This window comes from Balaenoptera ricei, chromosome 2 (assembly GCF_028023285.1).
Source record: "Balaenoptera ricei isolate mBalRic1 chromosome 2, mBalRic1.hap2, whole genome shotgun sequence".
NCBI classification, from domain to species: domain Eukaryota; kingdom Metazoa; phylum Chordata; class Mammalia; order Artiodactyla; family Balaenopteridae; genus Balaenoptera; species Balaenoptera ricei.
The window spans coordinates 159,982,844-160,010,383 of NC_082640.1; the positions used below are offsets into that span (position 1 = coordinate 159,982,844).

Consider the following 27,540-nt stretch of genomic DNA (forward strand, 5'->3'; position numbering starts at 1 on the left):
AGATTTGAGCGGGTGGTAGTTGTGGAGGTGGATGTGAGAGAGTTGGTTTTTGGAAAGAGCATCTTGCTGCACTTTTTCTTTTTTCTTCACTAATTTTTCAAGCTTTAGGGGACTTAAATTATCTTGCCCTCAAACTGCAGTTAAAAATAAAGTCATAGCATAAACATGAGAGCACTTTCAATCATATGGAAATTTTAAAGAATTATAGATGAAATGTTATCTCTTCATCCCTCTTGGTTGGCATACATTCACAAAGCAAATGTTTGGGGTTCGTTCAAACATGGCAGACAATACACATTTGGTCCATGTGATGTTCTCTGGAGAATGACAGTGTTGAACAGAATGCACCAATGTTGAAATAGCACTTTTTATAAAACCATTATATAAAAACAAAAGTCTGTTGTATTTTATACACCAGAAACAATTAGAATATAACATGTTTTTTAAAAAAAGATAACCTTCCCAATGGTACTTAAAGGTTTAATCTCTCAAAAATTTTGTAAGACCTTTATGGAGAAAATTGCAAACTTTATTGACAGACATTAAAGAAAACCTAAGTAAATGTCATGAATTAGAAGGAAAACAAAAGCCATTATACTAAAGACTTTTTTAAAAAGTTTTCTAAAAAGTAATGAACAGTCATTATGTGAGTAAAGTCTGCATTGACATAGACCTGGAATTTGGAAAGTGGATTTAGACCGAGTATCTCGTGTGTCTTTCATTTTAATTCTTAAAACAAACTTAAATCACATTTCTTGGGAAGTTTATGCCTGGAATGTTTGAAATACAGATTGCTGTTTCTTCTTCCTGGAACGCTTTGTCCACTTCCTTAGCCCTTTTTCTGTGCTCCTGTTCATCCCTCTATTACAGCCAATATCAACTTATATTATTAATGATGTATATATTTCTAGTCTGTGAACTCTCTTAGGTCAGGGACCATCGGGAAATAACTGTAGCAGGCTCTGGAGTTAAGGCCACTTGGATTCTAATCCTGTCTCAACCACTTATTAGCGTTTAAACTTGAGCAAATTATATAACCTCTCTGTGCCGCGTTTGTAAAATGGGAATGATAAATGGCACCTATTTATAGGATACTGTGATGATTTTAAATAATAATGTATTAAGTGCTTTGAATAGTACCCAACATATAATCACCATTCAGAAATGTTAGCCATTGTGGTTCTTAGCCATTCAGCAGCACAGACTCTTCCCTGGGTGAGCTCTAAATTTTGAACAATGTGTAATAAACGTGTTAACATTACAGTGATGCCAGTTAGGTGGAATTTAGGACTGAGCAGGTTTTATATAATGTGTGGAGCAGAGTACAATTTGTTTTGAGTCAGAGGTAAGAAGCATAATGTCAAGTCAGCACCAAGGATGGCGCTAATTAGAACAAGTGAGAACTCTGCTTCACCGATATATTAAGAATGTAAGAATGTGTTCAGATCAGAAAATGATCCTACTCAAATAGCCACACAGGACTGAAGGGCAACCAAGTAACTAGTGTGACAATTTTATGGCCCCTATGAGAAATTATACTATACAAATAACTTGTGTACTGATTTTCTGAATCTTTTAATCTCTTCAAAGTGTGAATACGAAAAAGTGAGCATTACTAATCCTATATGAAGTTGTGTTCAATAAGTACATATTGAATGAACCAATTAAAAAAAAATGGAACCATCTGTATTATTCTTATCTTCAGAGAATAGCACAATAATGAGCACGTGGGAAGTCTACAATTAAATGCTTTTGTGTAAATAAAATTGTCTTTATTGCTCGTGATCTGAGTTAGGATTGATAATTCAGTTATTACATTTACCCAATTATTTACATATACTGAGGATTACTTAGCTTTCATAGAAATCTTAATCTTTCATTTCATGGATTTTGATATGCTTAAATATATAGCTTTGTTAAATGCTTTTGCATTTAGTGCATTTGCATTAATCTAATCTACTTATATTAAATTTAATTGCATTCTGACTTCCTGGGATGAATATTTAGTCATTAAACAAAAGGAACATTTTTCAAATAATTATTCATAGTGTCTAAGTAATCCAAGTACTATACTTATTGTAATTCAAAATATAGTATCTTTGCTTTCAAAAAGTACATAAATACAAATTCTGATATTAATCTGAATTTATTTTTTAAATTTATTTATTTATTTATTTTTGGCTGCTCTGGGTCTTCGTTGCTGCACGCAGCCTTTCTCTAGTTGCGGCGAGCAGGAGCTACTCTTTGTTGTGGTACGCGGGCTTCTCATTGCGGCGGCTTCTCTTTGCTGCGGAGCATGGTCTCTAGGCATGCGGGCTTCAGTAATTGTGGCACACGGGCTCAGTAGTTGTGGCTTGTGGGCTCTAGAGTGCAGGCTCAGTAGTTGTGGCGCACGGGTTTAGTTGCTCCTTGGCATGTGGGATCTTCCCGGACCAGGGCTTGAACCCGTGTCCCCTGCATTGGCAGGCAGATTCCCAACCACTGCGCCACCAGGGAATTCCTTTAACCTGAATTTAAACAATTGAAGTTATGAAGTATATTTTCTCTTGAAGTATATTGGCAGTAATGTCCCAACACCCAGTTTTATCAAGAATGTTGATTAGTTAGACTTTCAGTTAGTTCTTTAGCAAGAACAAGTCCAGGAGGAAAGGGCTATTTTTCTTTGTGCCTCAGGGTAGAGGTAAGAACTGGATGCTTATGTCTTCAGTGGAGAAACCCAGATTCTGTTAGCTTGTATCTTCCCTGTGCGAAGCCTCTTTATCAGGGGTTTCACTTGAGTCCAAGGGACTTCTTATTCTTCTGCATTTAATTTTTGCACAGCTCTACACGTCACCCATTTTTTTAAAAAGAGCATTATTGAGATATTTTACACATACTATAAAATTCATCCATTTAAAATGTACAGTGCGTTTTTAATATATTCACGGAAGTGTGCAACCATCATGACAATCTAATTTTGGAATATTTCCATCACCCCAAAAAGAAACCCCATACCCATTAGCGGCCACTCCCATTCCCCCGACTCCACTTCCCACTCCCCAGTCAGCCCTAAGTAATCACTAACCTGCTTGTTGTCTCTGGATTTCATTCCTTTTTATTGCCAAATAATATTCCATTATATGGATATATCACATTGTTCATCAGTTGATGGACATTTGGGAATTTCCACTTTTTGGCTGTTATGAAAATGCTACTATGAACATTCGTGTGCAAGTTTTTGTGTCATCATCATTTTAAACTTTCTTTTGATGTGGGGGTGTGTTTGTATATTATAAGTTTTGCATTGGAATACCCTGGATATAGTTTTAACTTAGTATAAGTACAATATATATCACCCAGTGATCTAAATACATTTTGCTAAACTTAAAGGTAACAACCATTTATTGGTCTCTCATTTGTCATTTTGAGTCACTCAAAAACTGACTGGGTAAGCAAAAACAGAAGCCTTTTTGCTTTCATCACTGTCAGTATTGGATTCCATTTCAAAGGACTCTAGAGTTTGATATTTCATATCTTGAGCTAGAATGGAGAAGAATGGCTTATTGTGAATCCAGTTACAGTTGGCTGACTGTCATGGCTAAATGACAACAATAGGTCATACCCTCTGTTTTGTTGTTATTTTTAATCTCAGTCATATATTCTTGTTTTGTTTTTGCATAGAGTGAAACTTTGAAAGAATAGAATGCTTCTGGCACATAGAAATTCATTTCTGTATTGACATTTAGCCTCAAAGACACATCACTGATTATACAGATGAAGTGAATGTACCCAGTAACTCAAGCTGCACTTGGGTAATCATTAAGAAAGCAGTTCAAAGAATGTGATTAATGGTAGGACTATTTAAGTGTTTTATTCACATTGTCTTCTGGCCTTTGACTCAACTCTGGATTTATTAGAAATAGTACCCCTAAATCAAATCAGAGCTAAAGTACCAGGGACTTAATAAATAGTCTTTAAAATAAACTTTTTAGCAAATTATGAAAACTAGCCTTTATAGTCTCTCTACCTTCCAAAAAAATGAGTGTTAGGTATGTTTGGTTACAGGAATGCTAGTTTATTAGAATCAACATGAATAGAGAGGAAAAAGCTGATTTAAAATGTGGTTTTTAGGGACTTCCCTGGTGGCGCAGTGGTTAAGAATCTGCCTGCCAATGCAGGGGACACAGGTTCGAGCCCTGGTCCCACATGCCGTGGAGCAACTAAACCCTTGTGCCATAACTACTGAGCTCTGCACTCTAGAGCCCAAGAGCCACAACTACTGAAGCCCATGTGCCTAGAGCCTGTGCTCCACAACAAGAGAAGCCACTGTAGCGCGAAGCCCGTGCAGCGCAACGAAGAGTACCCCCACTTGCTGCAACTAGAAAGCCCACGTGCAGCAACGAAGACCCAATGCAGCCAAAAATAAACAAAGACCCAACGCAGCCAAAAATAAATAAATAAATAAATTTATAAACTAAAATAAAATAAAATGTGGTTTTTAGATGGAATTATTTCAGGTTGATCTTACAAGCACAGAATTTTTAACTCATTAGGATAGTATTCTCAACCCTGGACTTTATAAATTATTTCTTCTGAATAAGAATAAAAGCATTTAAATAAAGCCTTTAAAATAAAAGCATGGTAGCTGTCTCCATTTTTTAAAAAATCTTGCGAAAACGTCAATCTACAAAAAGAAACTAGACTTAGGAACAAGTCACTTGACTTAACTGTTGTTTGGTTGTTGACTGTCACGGCTTTTTGCTTAACCAAATACGGTGAATAGTTATAATTGGTTTAGTTTCTGCCAAATTTTGGATAGATCAAATTTGTTATTTGTGATTTAATTTCTTAAAGCAGGGCCATTTCTTATACTACTTTGGTATCCACAAGAAGTCCCAAATGATGCTGGGAATTAAGAGGGTACTTAAAGCTTATTTTAAGATCTATTTCATAATGTTCACTTGCATTTTACACCGGTGGCCTAGCGGAAAGCATTTAAAAAGGAGCTGTCCTTAGCTTGCAGGGGTGTTCCTACATAGTATATTCCTAAAGGGTCTGTTCAAATATCACTTCTTTTCTAAAGCTTTTCCTGTCCATCCAACCCAAACCTTCTGCAGAATTAATTATCCCCGTGTCTGTCTTCATAATGTGTTATATACTCCTCTTATAGCTTGGATGACATTACTTGATAATTATTTATTTTCCAGTCTGTCTTCTGACAGATTCTCAAGGAAGGTTAAGGATTATATTATAACCTTAACATTAAGCATAATGCATGGCACTAGAGATAGAGCTGAAGTTTTGGTAAAAATTCTAATCCTTGGCTGAATTTTAATTTCTCCCTTTGTTGCTCATAGAGCAGATAGTCTCTCTCTTCTACTTTTAATATGATTTTTAAAATTAATTAATTAATTAATTATTTTTGGTTGCATTGGGTCTTTGTTGCTGTGCGCAGGCTTTCTCTAGTTGCGGCGAGCGGGGGTTACTCTTCATTGCGGTGTGTGGGCTTCTCATTGCAGTGGCTTCTCTTGTTGTGGATCATGGGCTCTAGGTGTGCGGGCTTCAGTAGTTGTGGCACACGGGCTCAGTAGTTGTGGCTTGTGGGCTCTAGAGCGCAGGCTCAGTAGTTGTGATGCACACGCTTAGTTGCTCCACGGCATGTGGGATCTTCCCGGACCAGGGCTCAAATGCATGTCCCCTGCGTTGGCAGGCAGGTTCTTAACCACTGCGCCACCAGGGAAGCCCCTCTCTAACTTTATGGTAAGAAATATGCTTTATGATCATAATTTTAATAAAATTAAAATTTTATTAGTAATTCTTTTAGTAATGAATTAGAACTGCCTCTAGAGTTTCTGATTCAGTAGATCTGAGATGGAGACCTGACAATGTGTATGTCTAACGTGTTCCCAAAGTGACGCTAATGTGGTTGGTCTAGGGACCACACCTTGAGAACCACTGATACAGGTAATAAATGCTAACTAACCTACCTGAAAACCTCTACTATATTGAAATAGGATCTGTTCCTGATTTCCCCACCTAACTTTCTTTTTAAGGTCTTGGGGGGAAAAAAGTACTCCATAAGTATCTACACAGAGCACAATTAAGCTGTTGATGAGCAAACTTTAGTTAGTTTAGTGACCAGAGGAGGAAGGGAGGGTTTTTCAAAGGAAGATTGGTTGATCTCTCTTGGTGTCTCATTATCTGCAGCACAAGAGTATGTAATGGGCGAGCAGTAAGAACTTGTTGACTAGCTGATGAAACTAGTTTAGAACTCTGACCTTTGATTTTGAGGCCAGTGGTCTACCATCTATAAAATGCTTCTTTTCACTTTCACTTCTTTATTGGTTTGAATGCAAATAAAATTAATGAAAAAGATATTTTAACTTTAATTATTAAGCATTATAGTAAATGTTTATATAATATCTAACCATATTTCCCCTTCTATTATATTTTGCCATATTGATCATACATAAGTTGTTTTTAAGATCCTAAATTATGACCTGTACTATCAATGAAAGAGTGTTTTTTTCATTCAGTACATGCCTATTAGTATGTTAACTATGTATAGGTTAAACTCTGGAGTTTCAATGAAGCAGACTATTATACACAGTATAATATAATTTTCTGGCTGAGGATATTTTTGTGTTCTAATTCTTTTATGTTAATAATTCACAAATGTTGTAAATAAGATTTTTCAGAAACATCAAAACTGGATATTTTGAAAAAAAAGGTTAACTAGCTGTAATTTCTACTCACAAGGAAAATAACCACTACCATATTGTTATGGACCTGGGCCCTTGGACTCTTTATTCAATAGAAATTGATAAGAGGCCAGATGAGAATTCCAGTCAAGGCTTTATTGGGGCTCGTGCTGCAGTACAAGGGGGTGAAAACAAGAGACAGGTACTCTTGCTCTCTTCCTGAGAGGAGCTGCTTGGGTCCTTAAAAGGGGTAACAACGGGGGGTGGTCCATGGGTTGGGCAGGAGGTGTAGCTTAGGTGATCTGCCCACCCCTTTAGTGGTGCCATGTACAGGGATCATGCACAGTGCCCTGCTTTTGCTCTTAGCACCTCAGAAATGGCGGTTGGTTTGTGGCCTTTTTGAATCCTGTTGATCATAATTGCCCCAACTGTGCACGTGTGCAGTTGTTTTTAGTCCCTTATAGTTTCTTTGTATTGTCACTCAAAGAGATGTTAGTCCAGGTGCAAGCACTCCAGTAAAAGGTCCCAGGTCCCAGCCTATCTCAATATGACTTCCTAAGTAGACATGTCATATGATCAAGTTCTTACCTTGATGTGATGTGGTTTTAAAAGAAATTCATAATCAAGTGAAGACAGTAATTGTTGTATATTTGTACTACTACATTATTTTAGAGGAAAAAGAGGATTTTTAAATTAAGCCTTACTGGATAAGTACTATATATTGGATATTTTTTCCAAGTCTGTTAGGGAAAATATCTTTAAAAGTCTCTACCATTGGGCTTCCCTGGTGGCGCAGTGGTTGAGAATCTGCCTGCCAATGCAGGGGACGCGGGTTCGAGCCCTGGTCTGGGAAGATCCCACATGCCACAGAGCAACTAGGCCCATGAGCCACAACTACTGAGCCTGCGCGTCTGGAGCCTGTGCTCCTCAACAAGAGAGGCCACGATAGTGAGAGGCCCACGCACTACGATGAAGAGTGGCCCCCGCTTGCCGCAACTGGAGAAAGCCCTCGCACAGAAACGAAGACCCAACACAGCCAAAAATAAATAAATAAATCAATAAAATTAAAAAAAAAAAAGTCTCTACCATTGATGAACTTATTGTCTGGTCAAGTTGAAAACATGAACCATACATATGTGAAACCACAATGCCAACAATTAAAAATCAAATTATCAGGTAGAACAAGTAATTTGTGTTAAAATTGGACAAATCGTCATCTGTGAAGTAAAAGAGTGATGAAAGTGAAGTAGGATTATTGAGGTCATTTATATTCACAGTTGTTGATAGTATGAGGAAAAACTAGCTGAAGTTTAACTGGACTAGTGAACGTTTAGATTAAGCTATTCCTTTTGTAACTTTGTTTAGATTAAGCTACTCCTTTTAGCTATTGGACTGGCCTCAACCTTAAAGTTAGGCTTGCTACCAACCCTAAAGCTTTTTTTTTTTTTAATTTTATTGAAGTATAGTTGATTTACAATGTGTTAATTTCTGCTGTAGCAACCCTAACGCTTTTTCTGAGAAGATTCAATAAATGAGTAACTTGGACTTCCCTGGTGGCACAGTGGTTAAGAATCTGCCTGCCAATGCAGGGGACATGGGTTCGAGCCCTGGTCCAGGAAGATCCCACGTGCTGCGGAGCAACTAAGCCCATGCGCCACAACTACTGAGCCTGTGCTCTAGAGCTCACGAGCCACAACTACTGAAGCCTGAGCACCTAGAGCCCATGCTCTGCAACAAGAGAAGCCACCGCAATGAGAAGCCCATGCACCGCAACAAAGAGCAGCCCCCGCTCTCTGCAACTAGAGAAAGCCTGTGCGCAGCAACAAAGACCCAACGCAGCCAAGAATAAATAAATAAATTAAATAAATAAATAAATAAATAAATAAATAAATAAATAAATGAGTGACCAAAGACTCATTCTCTCCACCTCCCAAAGAATTTTTTAGAAGCAAAATGTTGAACCAGAGAGCTTCCCTCGTAGCTATTTTATGAATAAATTGAAAATTGTGCTCTTAGATTTGTCAGTATGATTTCTTAAATAAGAAAGGTTGGAAGGCAGCAGCTTATTATTATTAGGCTTAACCTGAGTTAGATTTGGTAGAGTTTAAAAAATATGTAATCTGCTTTTGATTGTTTAGTCATGTGTAATTTGTTCCTCATCCAAAGAATTTAACAATGGAAATAAACATTCATGACATGAAAAGTCACCCCCTTTCTACAGCTTTTCCTGTCCATCCATTTCCAAGTCCTCTGCAGAATTAACTATCCCCATCTCTGTTCCCTGGCCTACTCTTCATTGTATTATGATATGTAGTGATAATGAGAAAAAGCTGTATTTCCAGAGAAGCATTTGGTGAAGTTTTCTGTTTACTATGGAGATTTTCCAAGCATATACTAACTAGAAAGAATGCTATAATGAACTCCACGTACCCATCCCCAGCTTCAATAATTGTCAACTTTCTGCCTTTCTTGTTTTATCTCTGCCCCCTTATATCCCACTTTTTGTTGTGGTTGTGTTGTTGGCTGGAGTATTTTAAAGCAAATCCTAGTACCATGTCATTCATAAATAATTTAGTATGTATCTCTAACCAAGAAGGCCTTTAAAAAACACACACAATTATTACACCAAACAAAATAAAATAACAATTCCTTAGTAACGTCTTATAGTCCATGTCCAGTTTGGTTAAAAATTGTGTTTTTCACAGTTGGTTTGTATGAGTCAACATCTGGACAAGGTCTACACATTGCATTTGATTGACATCAGTCGTCAGTCACTTAATCTTCTCTATAAGCACACTCTTCTTCTTCTAGGTTATCCCCCCCGCCCCATGCTATTTAATTGCTGAAGAAACTGGGTTGTTTGTCCAGGAGGAGCTCCCACATTTTAAATTTGGATGATTTTTATCATGGTGGTAGCATTCCACATGGTCCTCTTTTCCCCCAGATTTCCTGTAATCTAGTAGAGTTAGAGAATAAAGTGGGTTCGGAGTCAGTCTTTTTGGCAAGAATGCTTCATAAGTGTACTTGGTATTGCTGTGTATGAAACACAGGACCTTCATTTGTTCCAGTTTCAGTGAAGATCAGTGGGTTTAGGTGGTATCAGTCTCATCCTTTCCATAATAATAATAATGATAATGATTACTATTCTAATAAATCAGCAACTATTTGGTTTCCCTGAAATGCAGTCCAAAGAGGAAAGGCAGAAAAAATGCTTGATTTTTTCCCCCCTTTTACTTACCGATTTTCAGAACACGAAATGAGTTGAAGTGACTGAGGGCTTTTAAGAAATATTATAGTAAAATATAATATATTAAATATTAAATATATTAAATATAATACAGTATACTAGTGTATTATAATTTAATATAATACAATATATATAATATAATGTATTATGATTTAATATAATATTAATTTGATATAATACATTATATTAATATAATACATTATATTAATATTATATTAAATATAATACATTAAAATACTATTTAATGTATTTCTAAGTACTATAATCATTATTCTTTTTGACACTCAAAACTATCCCATCTTTAGTTAGTGGACACCCCTTTATGCTGACTTCTGTGTCATTTGACATGACCCTAGTAATCTTTGGTAACTTCCTTCCTTTCAGCGTGTCAAGATATTCCTTGTTCATTTACTTCAGACTTAGAATCTCATCCATTTCTCCAAGGAACCCTGGGAGTAGAAATCTTCATTTTAGTAGAAATCTAAGTACTAAGAGTATTAATTGGTATTGGACTGTCATTGCTTCTGGGCCTTTTCCATGGACAGGGTTGGTAAATGAGTTGTTGTTGTTTTGTTTTTTAAGAGAAAAAGAAATTGTGTTCCTACCAATATGCCCAGTTCAAATTAAAGATGTTTAAGGGTTTTAATTTAATGTATTTGATTTTTTAAATTTTAATTTTATTGGAGTTCAGTTGATTTACAACGTTATGTTAGTTTCAGGAGCACGGCAAAGTTATTCAGTTATACATATACATATATTCATTCTTTTTTAGATTCTTTTCTCATATACAATGTATTTGATTTTATAATAGTATGTCTTTTACTCTGGAAATCTTGATTTCTAATAACTAACATAATTATTTATGTTTTAATCCACAGTGAGAATAGCATCAAAAGAACTAACTACATATAACAACAAGACTGCTGAATGCAATTTAAGATTTCTCTGTGCCTCATTTATATCTTTAGGATATATACTTGTAGGGATATATAGTCAGAATATGTCTTTTAGAATTATTTAAACTTTTGTACTGTGTGGTTATTGCCAAATTTTAGAGATTCAAGTTATTTTCAGTTTATTTCCATTTTTAGAGATTGCCGTTCTTCTATTTAATAAATTTTTTAATGTATAAAATATTTATATGGTGTCCCAAAGTAAAACGTATAAAATAAGGTACATCCAAAGTGTCTACCTTCCACTTCTATCCTATCCCCCTCTCTTTTTCCTCTTCTAGGTAACCATCTTTATTAGTAAAAACAAATACTAAACTTTATCCTTCCATTATTTCTTTTGAAAATATAAGTAAATATACCTGTGTATTTCTCCATGTCCTGATTTTCCACATAAGGTAATATTCTATACATAGTGTTCTGCACCTTGCTTTTTTTCCGCTCAGCAGTATGTTCTGGAGATCGCTCCATAGCAATATATAGGTCTCTTCTTCATTCCTTCATACAGTTGCACAGTACTCTATAATATGGAGTCCCTTCCCTAAAAATGGACATTTGAGTTGTTTCCAATCTTCAGTTATTACAGATAGTGCTGAAATGAATAGGAATATGAATACCCTATTTAATATTTTTGCTGGTGTATCTTTGGGTAGCTACCTAGAAGTAAAATTGCTGGGTCAAAGGGTAAAAAACATAGGTAATTTTACTAGGACAAAAATTTCTTATGCACAGTGTTGAATTAAGAATTGAAAAGGAAGCAGATTTCCTCTTTCCTCATATATGAATAAATTATTTCAATGGATATATAGTTGACCACCTCCCATGTGCCTGGTATTGTTCTAGTTGCTGGGGATAGAGCAGGAGGCTCTGTAGAACTTCAAGGAGCAGGAAGGGAAATAAACAAAGTTAATTTCAGATTTTGGTAAGTGCTGTGAAGGAAGTAAATGTGTTGATATGAAAGAAAGTAACCAAGAGGACTCACTTTGGATAGGGTGGCCACAGAAGGCTTCTTTGAAAAGGTGACGTTTGAACTGAGATTTGACAGATTAAAAAAATGATTAACACCGCCATTTATAGACTTTCCTACTATATGCCAGGCAATATAAAGGATTTTCATACCTCATTTTATCTCACAAGACTGCAAAGTCTATTTTATAATTACATTTTATGAATGAGAAAACTGATGCTCATAAAAATAATTTGGTTAAGGTCTTAAAACCTGTAAATGGGGGTGGTGGGGGGGGGGGCTGGGATTTGAATCAAGGCTAGACCCATTTAATTCCAAAGCCAGATAAGAGAAATCCTTTTTACTGTATACATTGCCTCTCTTAACCAGAAAGAAAGCAGAGAATACCAACTTAACATAGTAAATGGTTTAGACTCTTGTTTTAACCTGGCAGAAATACAGTGTTTTGTTTTTTTTCTTTTAAAGCATTGTTCACATTTACTACTGAATGATTACAAATTCAGAATACATATGCTTGTTTTCTTTGGGAGTATTTGTTATATAACAGAATAGAAAAACATGTCTTCTTGTCCAAGCTAAGTAAAACAATTTCAATATCTGTTTTTATTGTTTTCGACTTAATGATGGTTCTCTGTTTAAAATACTGTAGCAAGAACCTAGGGGTAGGACAGGAATAAAGATGCAGACCTACTAGAGAATGGACTTGAGGACACGGGTAGGGGGAAGGGTAAGCTGGGACAAAGTGAGAGAGCGGCATGGACATATATACACTACCAAATGTAAAACCGATAGCTAGTGGGAAGCAGCCGCATAGCACAGGGAGATCAGCTCTGTGCTTTGTGACCACCTAGAGGGGTGGCATAGGGAGGATGGGAGGGAGGGAGACGCAAGAGGGAAGAGATATGGGGATATATGTATATGTATAGCTGATTCACTTTGTTATAAAGCAGAAACTAACACACCATTGTAAAGCAATTATACTCCAATAAAGATGTTAAAAAAATAAATAAATAAAATTTTAAAATTGAAATAAAATAAATAAAATACCGTAGCAAAAATATCCCCCAGATATTTCTAGCCTATTAAAATAATGCACCTTCTAAGTATCCTATTTATTTATTTCACAAATATTTGTTAAAATCTATATTCAAGGTACTTTACAGTGTCTATTTGAAATAACTTCATTAAATGAAATAACCAAAACGTTCAAGGGACTTGCCTGGCAGGCCAGTGGTTAAGATGCTGTGCTTCCACTGCGGGGGATGAGGGTTAGGTCCCTTGTCAGGGAACTAAGATCCTGCATGCCTCGCAGACTGGCCAAAACAAAAACAAAAACACGTTCAAGGTTCTGTAAATAGCCATAAAATTAATCTTAGGGGGAAATTTTTTCTTGTGCCAGCACTTACTGAGCACTTAAATGTATTGTCTTAAGTCTCATACAACCCACTCAGGTAGGTACTAACCCCCGTTTTACAGATGAAGGAACTGAGGCACAAAGAGGCTACATAATTTACCGGAGATCACCATCTAAGAAGTCATAGATTCAGACCAAAGCTCAAATCCTATGCGATCATAGGTTTTTCTATATCATATATATTAAAAGGTCATATCAAACAACAAGAAAGTAGGGAAATATATTCTTCCTTTCTGGTGAGTTAAGTCCATACTACTGTCCGATGAACCATGCGTGAACAATCATAGACATTTTCTTTGGTGTCTTAAACTGGAACTACCTGCAGTTAAAAGTCAGATTCTAATTTAACAAACAAGGCCACCTCTAACAAAATTATAATAAAATGATATTATTCCCTGGCTTAAAGAAAAATTCTCCAGTAACTATAGGAGTGCTTGTGGTATCAAGACAGCATCTTATATCTCCATGTAAGTCATACACAAAGTGATATTGTGGTGAAAAAATAGTGGCATGAATAATACCTGCTCACAGCCCAAGACATTTGATGTATCTTGGGCCTCAGTGTTTGTCGGATTTTGCAATTTCATGAGCAATATTTGTATTTTTTTAAAGTTCTATATTTCTCTGTGTTCCACTTGATGTCAAATCTATATTCTTAGGTCGTAGCGTTTCATTAAAAAAAATAAATAATCTCAGCCTCTCCTCCCTCTCCTCCCCCTCCCCCCCACACTCATTTCGTATAATATGGTAATGGTATCACCGTAGCTGTAATTACGGGTCATCTTCATTTCTTTCATCTCTGCCTGTTCTGATGGCTTCATTCCTTTGACGGAAAAGATTTGGCTCTGGGTGCTATGATTATTTTGTTAAGCGTTATTCGAATAGACAGGAGTGAGAGAAATTAATCAATCCAAATGCAATTAGCATCATGTTTAACCCAGTGATGGACGTCTCAAGGTGAAACAGCCAGGGGAGTTTCAGACATTATTATTCAATCCAGTGGTTCTTATCTAAATTATAATCAAGAGAGGTTTTTATTGGCTTCACAGTGTGAAGATGTAACTCTTTCCCTGCCCTGTGGGTCAAGAAGACTGGGGCCTCCATCCTCTGTAGACGTTTGCTGCTGCCAGCACCTTGAGGTGGAGGTGTTCCAAGCAGGAGGATTTTCTTAATATCCAAGTCCTTTGAAATTCATCTATACTGTGATCTTGGTCTGATTTTCCTGGGAGTGGGATATTGCCTGTGAATTAATTACTCTAACTTGAGGCAAAATATTTTGTGTCCTGATGAAGTCACTTTGACTAGTTCTTTCTTAACCTTACATGATAGATTATTATTGCTGTACTCACTTTATGAATGAGGAAATTAAGACTGTGTGAAGCTACTAGCCTTTGGTCACAATAAGTGTTTCACCACGATGTATTACTATGTAAAGGCCCTGAAGTGTGAATGTTCTGCAAAAATTTATGAGTATTTAATAAAAGTTTGCCCCGAGTATATTAATCCATTGCTTTGATCTCATTGCCTTTCATTCAACTGAGTTTACCCTTGGAAGTAGAACCAAGTGAAATAGGCCTGTGAGGCCCTCTGAAGAGGAAACAAAATACAAATAAGTTTTTAGGTCTCATTTCTTGAACACAGATCTTTGGGATTTGTTGTTACTGTTTTGGTTTGTTTTTTAGTAGGGAGAAGGATGATAAAAAGGATTGAATATTTGAAATCTAGTCTTGGTTTGCTCTTGAAAGAGGGCAGAGCAAGGAGAGTTGATGGAGAAACATAGGCTTTCACCTGAATACAGCATTTTTCAAATACCTGACAATTAAGATTCTTCTGCTTCTTTCAGTCTTCAGGCATCATGGATGACACTTCCCGTATTTTATGTTCCTGCTTGATGTTTTATATTCTGAGAATAAATCTGTTGGCTGGATGTTTCTGTCCTTTTTTTCCCCCTGTTGTGAAAAGCCATTAAAATTATTTTCCATATTGGAACTGTCCAAATGCATTTACCTGTACATTGAGTCCTGGCTTTTCTTTTTTATATTACTTCTTGGATAAAACATTCTCTGGAAGTGGCCCTTGCTATGAATTGAAAAAAACATGTTTGATATAAAATTATCTTTTCCTGAATTCACTGGAGAGAACACGGTTCTTAGCCACCCCACTCTTTTGGAAGAAAAAGTCATGTTAGAGAGACAAGACACTCAATAGAAAGAGAATCTGGGAAGTGTGCCCCAAAAAGGATTTTCTGAGAATTCTTAGGATGAAGATTTTCATAGTCAATGATAGTTTGGTCATGGATATAGCATCCAGACTGTTTTTTTCTTAGATATTATTTCATTCTCAAAGAATTTTGGGCAAAAGCCTAAGGCTGTTCTGTCTGCCTTCAAATGCTGCTTTTATATATTTTAGAGAAAAGTGAGATTTCTACCATAAAATCTTTTTTTAAAAATTTATTTATTTTAATTTATTTATTTTTGGCTGCATTGGGTCTTCACTGCGGTGCACGGGCTCTAGGCGCTTGGGCTTCAGTAGTTGTGGCACACGGGCTCTAGAGTGCAGGCTCAGTAGTTGTAGTGCACGGGCTTAGTTGCTCTGCGGCACGTGGGATGTTCTTGGACCAGGGCTTGAACCTGTGTCCCCTGCATTGGCAGGCGGATTCTTAACCACTGCGCCACCAGGGAAGTCCCTCTACCATAAACTCTTAACTTGAGTGGACTCTCCCACAAGAGTTGACTGAGAATGGTCAGTAGACCATATTGCAATTACACCATTTTCTGAGGGCCACCAAGTATTCAAATGAGGTCCCAAGAGAGTTCCTTCTCATCCAGGAATACCATGCTCAGTTCATAGCACCTTCTGCTCTTGACAGTGGCCCCAGCCACTCTCATATCAGAGGCATTATAAAGTGCTTAGTCCTTGACTTGAATTATTGATCACTTAGTGATAGGTTTTTGCAGAGGTCTGAACTGGAGCATGGTGAAGAATCTCAGTCTGGCAGCCTGCCTGGAACTGCTCTGCTGTACGCCGGCCCTATGCCAGAGTGACAGGAAAACTTCCCCATTCCTGTGAGAGAGAAATCAGCACTGTAAATCACATTGGTTTCCTTTGTTCTCCTCTGATGTACCAAGGTACCTGTGAACAGCTAGCTAGCTCCATCTCAAAGGCCACTTCTCATTTATTTGAATTTTCCCTAATACCTAGTACATAGTAGGTAGGCTCTTTATGTGGCTGACTTAACTATTCATCCATCCCCTTCATGCTTCTCTCCTGCATAGCACACACTGATGACTAGGAGGTCCCTCAGCGGAATTAGAACGCCTTCAACTAAAAAATAATTGTTAAAGAAAAGTCGAAACTGTAATCATAACAAATGGCATCATTTCTACAAAACATCTTCTATAAATCTAGTTAAATAGATAACCTTTTAGCACATTGATTTAAACCAAACTAACTAGGGTTTTATGTGCTCCTTTTTGCTAGAAGTAGCTGCTGGTGTAGTTAAGGAAGGTCGCTGCCTCTAACTAGTACCCAGGTTTGAACCTCCAGAGCATACATGTTACACAGATGCAAGTCAGGCATGTTTTCCTTTGTTTTACATTTGAGAGCCTTTAAAAAATAAATAGTTCATCCTCTTTTTGCCACTCCTGGTGCTGCTTGTGTGCGCATTCGGTACTGACCTGGTACCTTTTCTCTTTTGTGAAATGGCAGCTGCGGAGACTCCGTTGTTTCCCATGACCGATGGAAAGCCCAAGGAAGGAGTCAAGGCTAAGAACAATGATCATATTAATTTGAAGGTGGCGGGGCAGGACAGTTCTGTGGCGCACAGATTAAGATTAAGCATACGCCACTTAGTAAACTAATGAAGGCTTACTGTGAATGACAGGGTTTGTCAATGAGGTAGGTCAGATTCCAGTTTAATGGGCAGCCAATTCATGAAACAGACACACTGTGAGAGCAAAATAACTTACTGGATTATGAAAGACAAGGGCTGAGTGAGCATGCCACTAATGGAGGAGCGGGGGGGCTGTCACGGAACCAGCATTCTGCCCCAGTTGTTGTCGATCAAAACATAGCATTGGTGATTTAGCTTAAAAAAAATAAAGGGAATATGCTCGTGTACATCACCAGTTACTTTAAGTACAGTAAAGGAGTGAGGAAAGGGTACATGGAAGAACAGAGAAATCCATACTGTAGTAGCCAAGATGCCGTCAGTGTGTTCCAGCAGCAGACAGGAGGTGTCTGCTATGAAGGGAACTTGCTCTGTACTCCAGATCTCAGTTCCCACGGACCAAGAAGACATTCGCAGTTAGAAGACTGCAGTTTGGTTCTCCCAGATCCTGACTACTACAGTATGGATTTCTCTATTCTTTCATATACCCCTTCCTCACGTCTTTATTGTAGTTGAAGTAACTAGTGTACACAAGCATATTGGCTTTTTTTTTTTTTAAGCTAAATGACCAGTGTTATGTTTTGCTTGACAACAACTGGGGCAGAATTCTGGTTCTGTAACAGTCCCCCCCTCTCTCCATTAGTGGCGTGCTCATTCAGCCCTTGTCTTTCATATTCCAGTAAGTTATTTTGCTCTCACTGTTTAACAGAAATCAAACAAACAAAAATCCTTGCATACCTTGTTCCATTGGAGAATTTTAATGTTTTTCACTTTATCACTGTAAAACCCAGGGCAGTTTTATAACTTTTTTTGTACATAGCTGTTACATGTAAGGCAATCTGTCTTTAAGCAGGGATAAATTACTCTAAACGAAATGAATCCTAGATAATTTTCCCATCAAGTATCTTGTTGCTTAAATAAACTTCTTGTTTGACATGAAAGAAAGAGTCATACAGTAGCTAGCATTTACAGAATGCCTGTGTGACCCTTGTATTAATCCCATCTTGAACAGATGAGGTGACTGATACACAGAGAGATGACTTGGGTGACTTGCCCGCAGTGGTTCAGGCTCAGTGTAGGAGCTGGGGTTTGAATCCAAGCCTGTCCAATGCTAAAAGCCCTGCTCTTGGGAATTCCTTGGTGGTCCAGTGGTTAGGACTCCACGCTTCCATTACTGGGGGCCCGGGTTCGATCCCTGGTCAGGGAACTAGGGTCCTGCAAGCTGCACAGCGTAGCCTAAATAAATAAATAAATAAATAAATACATACATACATACATACATACATAGATACATACATGCATACATACATACCCTGCTCTTTTCACAGCGTTATGCTGTCTCCTTTTTTTCCTGGCCACTCAGAGTCTCCTAAACAGCCTGTTGTTGCTTTTCAGGATGTGAGAGAACCATCCGCCTCGCTAATGTTTTTAATTATATTGATTTAATTATATTGAGGCACAATATAAATATTTAAAGTAGTTTGCATTGGAACTGCAAACCAAATGCTGTGAGTTTCTTCCATTTCATTAAAAGTTACTTAATCTTTACATTGTTCCCTATATTAAATACAAGCAGAATTTTATTAGGCAATTGCCTCAAAGTTATAATCTGGAAAATCTTTCTGTAATGAAACCCATATGTCATGGGCGAAAGGTGCAAAGCCCTGGCATAGAGGGCTGGTCTCATGAGAGATTCTGCACCCAATCTCGTTAACCAGGGTGCCTCTGGTAATCCCTCATGCCCTCACCGGTGAGAAATCAGTCTGTACCACTGAATCTTTTTCAACCAGCCACCGGAAGATTTACTGCAGAGAAGGCAGTTTGGGGATAGCCATTGTGGAAAGGGAGCCAGAGGCAAGGCTAAATGTAGGATGGAGGAATTGGAGAGTCTAAAGAAGAGATTACATTAAAGCACACACCACCTTCACAGCAAGCAGGATGGAGTCCTCCCTTCAGCCCTGACCTCTCTAAAGTATACCCAGGTATTTACAGCTGCTGTGAACCTGACAGCCCTAGGTAAACTATGAAGGGGTGATAGAAACTGCATCAACCTGGAATTTGATTATAGTTTATCCATTTGCTGTCTTTAAATGTGTCCCCTGTCCCACACTCTGCAGCAGTTCACATGTTCACCCTTTGGTGACAGTATTGACTGTGGCTTTCTGAGTTTATGGTCTGTGCCCAGCATAGGAGGGCCTGTAAATCATGACTTGACGTGGAGGTCGTGCTTCTCTTCTGCAGAGCATACACTGGTGGCTGATGACCAATGGATCCCTCTTAGCATAGTGATTAGACTGTGGTAGCAGTGTTGCCTTCCCGTTGAATCTTGTAATCCTAGAGAATCAATCCAGAACCAGAAAATAGTTAAGAAATAGTGTTGACTCCAGATAAAACTTTCTCTAGCAATTTTATGGTCCCCAGGATGGTCTTCTAACACATTGTGGGAAAAGAGAACCAGGAGAGAAGGCAGGAATTGGAAGTGCCAAGCTGAAGAGTATGTAATCTTACCCTGGTCATTAGTGCAAGAATTATACCAAGTGGTAACTGTTGGGAAGAAGGGATGAAACTAGGCAGGAGGACATAGAAATACCTTACTGTCCTCTGTCAGCAAGCATAGACTTCTCTAAAGGTTTTTTCCTGAAGAGATTTGAAATCGTTGGTGGGAGTTTTTTAGTAAAACACATTTACATGATAAACCCTACTGGAAGGGGTGTGTGTGTGTGTGTGTGTGTCTGTGTAGAAGAGGAATACAGAATAGTAGCAGAAGGCTGTCTCCCTACTCCTAATGGGATTTTGTAGCAGCATGTGCGAGTTTGTTTCAGAAGTCAAAAACGAACAGATGTTGGTATAAATTACCTCTGTGTCTGATGTCTTGCAAATTAAAAGCGCGGTTGGCATCGCTAAACAATTTCACTAGGTTTGGCGGGGGGTGTAGTTAGCGGGTGGTGATTACTATAGCAGGTCGGTAAGAATCTTCACATTGCAGTAGAACGGGAGAGCCAAGGATAAAGAGATGAGGGATAATATAAGGGGTATATGAATTAATCAGAGATGTTAACATCTCTGATGACAAGTGAACAGGAGGGCATGTGCTCTGGAGCAGCCCCTGACCCACAGCAATTTCTCTGTGCACAAAAAGGGGTTGGTGCTTAGGATGTGATTTATAGGGCACAGCCCTCTTTTAGGGAGCAGCTAGCTATGTCACAAATTCGTATATCTCCTATATAGGACCAGCGAGTAGGAAAACTTTCTCCCCTCCCACGTAAAAGATGATGCCTTTTGAATTCCTTCTACTTTTACGGTGGTTTGCTGCAGCTCTGTGTACTTAGATTAGGTTGAAGGGGGAGGAATGACTGAGTGGAAGGGGGGTTGTTAAAAAGGATTGGTTAAATTCAAGGAGAGCTTGCCGCTGAGAGACTTTGGAATATCCATTTTTTTTCCTTTTAAATCCTTTTGATCCCTCGAATAGATTGGGTCTTGTAAAATTTTAAGTCTTAAAATATTGGTCATTCTCCCATTTGGGGAAAAAAAGAGCAAAGAATTGTGGACATGAAGGACAGTAGGCAGAAATAATTAGTAAGATCAGTACAGTGCTCCTGGCCCAGGATTTTTGGAACAGGGCTCTGTTCTACCCAGCCGTGTATTGTATTACCCAAGTCTGATTTCCAGAGCACCTGCTTCTAGCCACTTTGCAGGATCATTTGATACTGTGTTTAAATTCATTAATAAGCACTGGAGAGTAGGCAGAAAACCTATCCAAGTAGGAATAAATGATGCGACCCACTCTGGCCAAAAGTATAAGTCAATTCCTACAGATCAGGCTGAGGGAAAAGATTCCAAGGAATGGGATTTTTGAGATTGCTAGCCTCCCTTATCACAATTCATTCACTTATTCACTTAGGAAATACTGCATGCAAGAGAAGCAATAGACTACTTACCCTCCTCTGAAAGGCGCTGTGTTAATAATACCACTATACCAAGCATGATCATGGATGAATACCCAAGAGGGCGGGGCAGGTGGCATTAATATGCTACTCATTTTACAGATGAAGAAACTGAGGCGCAGAGATCTTTCCCAGCTCAAGGTCTCGCCCAGCTGATAAATATTAGAGTTGGAACTTAAACTGAATTCAGATCCTGTGTTCTCTGAAAGAAATCCATGCTCCCTCCCCTGGGCAATAAAATACTTCTTTGGATTTCTTCTAGAGTAGTTAGTCCTTGTCCCTGGATCTCTCCATGAATCTGGCACTACTTCCATCAAGGGAAATGACTTTTCTTGCCAAATAAGCAAGGTAAATTTTAAAAGAATCCCACAATGTAGAGAATGGAGCAATGAGGGTCACTAACAAGTCTTATTGTTTGTCTGTGAAATGGAAGGAAACTAACTTTACTGTGTTCCTACTTGGTTCTAGTTCTTTTGTATATTATCATTCATCCAGCCAACATTTATTCAGCAGATACCGGGTCCAGCACTATGCTAGGTGCTGGTGATATAAAGAATAATAAAACACAATCTCTGCCCTCAGTTCTTTGACTTCCATGGAGGAAGACAAGTATATCAACAAGTAATTGCAAGTCTTATAGGACTTGTATGTATGGGATTTGGCGTAAACCCACTAAGGAAGGAATGGTCAGTTTGATTTGGGCCAGGGTATGGCTGAGGGCACATGAGACAAGCCCAATGCTGGGGCTTCCATTCCTAGTTAATGGGATTTCCTTTCCCTTTGTTGGAGCTTTGGAACTTGTGAAAGATGGGGAATGTATAGACTGCAGTTACCAAAAGCTTTCCTGGTTACAAAGTTGGTATTGTTTTATTTCTTCCTTGTACAAATAAACCAAGAACTATTAAATGTAGATGGTGGGGTGTGGGAGTGGGAGCCCATTCATCTAGCACCATCTGCTCTGCACCGGGGAAAGGAAGCAAGGGGGCTAGGGTGAAGGTCCTTCTCACCCCTGCAGGTGCCTCCCTAGTCACCTCACTCCTTTGGCCAAGATGGAGACATGTCCTTGGAAGCCACAGGGCACCATAGCCTGCTGTGTGTCCATTGCATAGTTCCAGAAGACTTCTGGCCCCGAGGCCAGCCATCGGAAACTTTCAGCATTGCTACATCCATTTAAGAGACATAAAAAGATGATCTTGTGGGGGTGAGGATGAAGGGGGTTATGCCGCGTACAATTTTTGAGGATTTGCTTGACAGAGCTAAAATGGGGGGCTTCTGGAGTGGGTCTCGTAACTGAGAAATGTTTTACTTTCATTTCAGAGCCTCATATGTAGGAAAGTAGCTGTATAAACCCTCTTGTAACTACAGCATTCAAAGATTGATGGTGCTGAAAGTGAGAGAAAGACACATAAACCTTGCCTGGCTATATTAAATATCTAAGGACTGACAATGCCAAGAGAGAGAAGACCAAAGCTCTATACACCCTACTTTATTACTCCATCCACAGATGAACTGCACTGAGGGAATATATACCCTGTTACATTACAGTATCCAGGGACTGCCACTGCTGAGAGATGGGGTAAATGATCTCTAATTTTGATTTGAGATTATAAATGTCCAGAGACCAACAATCCAGAAAAGACTCTAATCTAATCTTGGTTGGATTTTAGCCTCCAAGAGCAAACCCCCTGAGATAGTGGACATGAGTATTAGGTTACATTCTTGAGAGAGAGAGAGAAAGAGAGAGAGAGAGAGAGGTTTTGGGGGAATTCCCTGGTGATTTTTTTTTAAGGGTAAATGATGAAGATTTCCCCAGTTGGCCTGTGCCTTATAGTAATTACCAACTTCAGAACAGTTTTGTACAGTTTGTTGTCAATAGTGGTTTGTTTTTCTCCCATTTTGGAGGTTAGTAGAGATTGAATCTGTTATGGTAGCAACTTTGTATACAATTTAAATCAATCTGCATTCTTAAATTAAGTCTTCCTGTGAAGCCTTTTTCAGATTTTAGGTCTTCATTTATCTTTCATTTGCTTTGTGATTCCAGCCAGAGAGATGACACGGGGGAAATTCCTCAACATTCTAGAGAAGCCCAAGAAGTAGCAGCTGCTTGTGGACAGCATGCCCTGGGGACTGGACCCGTGCTTCCCTCCCGGTGCAGTTCTGATGACGCGCACCTCACTGCTTCCTGACCAGAGGCCGGAGGGTGCACCTCCAGGACTGACCCTCTCCCCTGCTCCTGGCACTCTGCGCTTCTGAGGACATTCGGCGGCAAGAGAAGAATCTGCTCTACCCAAGGATCAGTGGTGCAGTTATTCATTCAGCTTCTAGACTGTGACCGTCTCAGCCTCGGATGTTGGTAACACCAGAAGGTATATCATTCTTAAAGGTCAAAGTCCTGCTTTCTCGTTTCCGGAAATGATTCTGGAGCTCCAGGATCTTACAGTTGATTTGATTCAGTGATAGCAAAGTCAGTTGAGACGTGTTGATGGGACGAGTTCTTTTGAATTGTGCTTGATCTCTTATGAGGTGTTTACGATGCAAGGAGACCAGAGACCAATTAGATTCTGGACCAGACCATGCAGCTTGACCTGCAAGCTCACCACTGTATACTAGGTTCCAGGAATCCCCAGCTGGAGAAATGCTTTTAAAATTCTACATCTCTCAAGAGAGTCCCATCCCCCAATGCCTTCCATTCCCCACCTCCCAGCCCCCACCATCAGTCTGACTCCAGGGAAGGGGATCCCTGTGAATCAGGTCCCTCCTGGGATTAGCTTGTACAGTGAAAGGCATATGTAGGGTTGCATTGGGTTCTAGACCTCCAGACCAACTTAAAGGTGACAGAAAGGACTTTTGAGTTCTAGTTAATCTGTTACAGATTCAAGCGAGAAAGTCAGTATGGCCTGAAAGATAGGAGAAGGGGACTGCTTGCAGGAGTTCCCATTTGATTAAAAACTAGAAACTCTACTTGACCTTAAAGGAATGTGCTGTGGAATGGTGGCAATGTTTTGCCCCCCTTGTCCCATCTCACAGCACAGATTAGATATTCCACCCATGTGACAGAAACACACACACACAAGAAAAAGAGAATTTCCTGACTTTACAACTCTTATGGAGCTCTTTGCCAGTTATCTGTCTCTATGTTAAAACCTGAAAATCTAGCCTGTGGGTAAAATTGATTATACACGTTCTCCTTATTTTGTCTTATAAGCCAGCCCCCGGCTTCTGTTGTTTGTAGAAGTACGTGGGGTTTCCTAAACTTTATGAAAAGAACATCCATGTGGCAGTAGTGTGTTGGTGTTTGGACACAAGGAATGTTGTGGTCAAGGTTTTGGTCCTGAGTGTCTGCTAGGGCACAAAACTATTCAGTTTAATAGCTGGTTCATTAACCATTTTCTGACACTTCTGCCTTGTTTCCCATGCTAGAGTTAATGTTAATGTTGGATTTTTCTCTCATTTGCACCATTTGACCATCCATGCAATTTTACCTATTGATAAGTGGGGTGGAATTTAACACAAGACATACAGGAGAGTATGAGAAGGAAAACATTCTGCTTGGGTGCTATATAGAAGGTTAGGCTATAGAGGCTTTGATTTTAAGTAAAGCTTATTATTGACATTCCTTTATCTTAAATGCGGTTAAAGAGTGTGAAAGATGGGGAGAGAGAGAGAAAGGGGGGTGTACAAAAACTAGTGCCATAATGTCAAATTCTAACTTTGCTCTGTTTTTGAGAGTTGATGACATCAGGCACTTCTAAGTGCTTGGGGAAATTGAGAAACATATGGCGAACATTGGGATACCTCCCCCAAACCAACTCCAGTCTGTAAACTGAAGCTATGTAGTTGGTTTTTTGGTCTGCTTTGGCCTCTTCCTTTTACTGTCATCTTATTCACCAGCACTTAATGTAAGTAGATGTTTTAGAATTGTGGTATTTATTGGTTTTGTATTTGCCGTCCTTAGAGATGTTAATGATGTATTTTTATATTGATAATATAAATTTATGTACAATGTGTGCATGTATGTATTTCAGGGTGTTAGAGGACTGTACTTTGTATATGGTGGTTGCTATGTCATCATAATAAATACGTCCCTTTTATAGGAGAGTGAGTTTTTCCTCAAAAGGCCAACTTGCACATTTAAAGCATAGACCTCGTCAGAAAGCACAACTATAATGGCAGATGACCCACTATCTTCCCTTTAATATCACAGTGGGTGGTGTGGGGCTTTATGGTCATCTACTGCGTGGTCTCTAGCTGCCACTCTGTGCTGCCAGCCACCCAGCTCATTACTGCTCAACTCCCTAAACAGTGTTTAAAAATCTTTATAATACCTCGCCTCCCGTACTAATAAAGTCTAGATCCATCATCCTGGCATTTAAAACTCTCTACATCTAGTCCTAATCAACCCTCCAGTTTGGTTTCCTTTCTCTCCAGTATATGAAGTCTCTGTTCCAGTTAATCCGAACAGTTCCCAATTCCTCACTTACATGCTTTTGTTCTTGCCATTGAGTTCCTAGAAAGTCTTGCATCTTTTTCCTACACATCAACCTATCCTTCCTGTAAACCCCGCATGATCCAGCTGGACATAATCCTTCCCCCTCCATTCCTACAGCATTTATGTATACCTCCTTACGACTCTTACTACTACAATCCACCTTATATTTAAGTCATCTGAGTACATGTCTTAATTGCCCCGCTAAATTATCTGCTCTCTGAGATTGTGGCTGTCTCCCACACATCTAGTTCTTTGTCAGTGTCTTCTTTGAACTGGGGGTTCATGACCTACCTGTTTGCATGCTTCCAGTTAAACATGACAGATCAAAAACAAATATTTCTCTGCCACCTGCTAAAACCATTAGTAAGCATTTCTTTACAACTCTGTTCAGGAACTAAAGAGGAAGTGCTAATCAGTACTACTGCTGTCACCCACTGATAGTTTACCTGCTCCAGACCAGAGCATGCCCTTTTAGAGAAAACATTCCTTTTAAGGAAAGCAAATTGCTTAGCATCATTGATTCAGCATTGTTTCCCAAGAAGACATCTGGGTGGACAGTAGATTTCTCTGATCTAGAAAAGCACGGCTGGTTGATTGACTGAAAAGGTACAGCATGACAAATATGCTGTTCTAAATCTTTAGAGATGATTTTTCTCATAAATAAGTATCATTTGCCTACAGGTTTGTCTTCTCTTTTCTTTTGCTGTTCCAAATACCATCCATGCCTCACATCTGTTGCCTGTGAGCAGCACCAGTCCTGAGAAGCATAGCACTGGTGCCTGGAGGCACATTTTCAAATTCTTATTCTAAGCTGTTCTCACCAACGGTCTCATTGCTTCTTGCTCTCTTCTGTCTCTCAGGTTTTAGGCCTCAGCTGATTTGCTTGGCTTTCTTTTCATTGTTGGAGCAGTAGAAGTTCACAGGCTATCAATTGCATTGATATCAAAATGCTATCATTAATTTATCTTTTTGTTACCTACTTATTGTATTTTTTTAAATGGACAACTGCTAACTGCTCCTTGTTTTTGGTCCTCTGGCTGCAGGTTATTTTAGCTCCTCTGTCTTCTGAACTCACCCAAATCAAAGCAGTGAAAACGAAGCTGGTGAAAGTCATTCCATTGCCCCTGTGGCTTCCGAAGGGTGTTTGGACTTCCATAAGGACTTTATAATAAAGCCAAGGAATTTCATTTTCAGTGGGATGCTCTGGGCCCTTCTGTTTCCTCCAGGATTAAGGCATCACAGGAAGGTAAATGCAGAGCAGGAAGGGAGGAAATGGGCAGTGGGCCACGGTGATGGTCCCAGGGATCAGATAACAGGGTTTCATACCAGCTCTCAACTTCTGCACAAACTCCATCTCCAAGCATTTGGTTATGTTCTGCAGTTTCTGTTTTCCTCATCCTTTGAGAACTACAGGACTACCTGCCCTTGCATGGGCTTCATTTCACCAGAGGACCTTGTACCCCCCCCCAGCCCCAAAGAGTGGGCAATGAGTGGTCTCTCCCAGTGCGTGAAGTTCTGACTGGCCGGTAACTGACTTTTCCTATCTACTTAGGCTCTGGGGCACTTTGGGGATGTGTCCCTGACTCTGCTTAAAGAGGCCACCGGCCTTCCCACCCTTTGCCCAACACTTTCTTCCCGAGCAGCAGTGGTTGGGGGCTTCAGGTGGCACCAGGTGCACCGTGAGGCTCCCGAATGCTGGCAGAGCCTGTTAATTAGCACATGAACACCCCAATGCTCCATTAGACGGGCAGGGCATTTGGAACCTTCCCCTCCTGTGGGCCCCTTCCTCCTAATGAGAGCTGGAAGAAGGGCCCTCACAAAACATTGCCTCAGAATAATATTCCGCTTTGTCCCCACCAGTAACCAGGGCTGACAGGATCACTCTGTCCATTTCTCTTCTAATTAGCACAATTCCAGCATAGCCTGAGCCAGCAAATGGAGAAAAGCGATCAAAAGCGAT

General features: G+C 39.2%; 1 protein-coding gene and 1 pseudogene across 3 annotated transcripts in view; both read left to right on the forward strand.

Annotated features, from left to right (window-relative positions):
* Positions 1 to 25,182, forward strand: part of LIN52 (lin-52 DREAM MuvB core complex component) — a 126,360-nt gene extending 101,178 nt beyond the window's left edge. Inside the window, exons 6-7 of one of the 3 annotated variants that reach the window (XR_009501161.1) lie at positions 22,409 to 22,667; positions 23,133 to 25,182. Coding sequence is in view for 2 of the 3 variants with exons in the window: in XM_059915774.1 (XP_059771757.1) it covers positions 23,133 to 23,188 (56 nt within the window). In the remaining variant the exon portion in view is untranslated. Of the gene's footprint in view, positions 1 to 8,177; positions 8,583 to 22,408; positions 22,668 to 23,132 lie in introns of those variants that run through there. The other 2 variants (XM_059915775.1, XM_059915774.1) reach the window with 2 other exon arrangements.
* On the forward strand, positions 16,990 to 17,830 carry LOC132360842 (small ubiquitin-related modifier 2-like; annotated as a pseudogene).
* Positions 25,183 to 27,540: the final 2,358 nt, after the last annotated feature.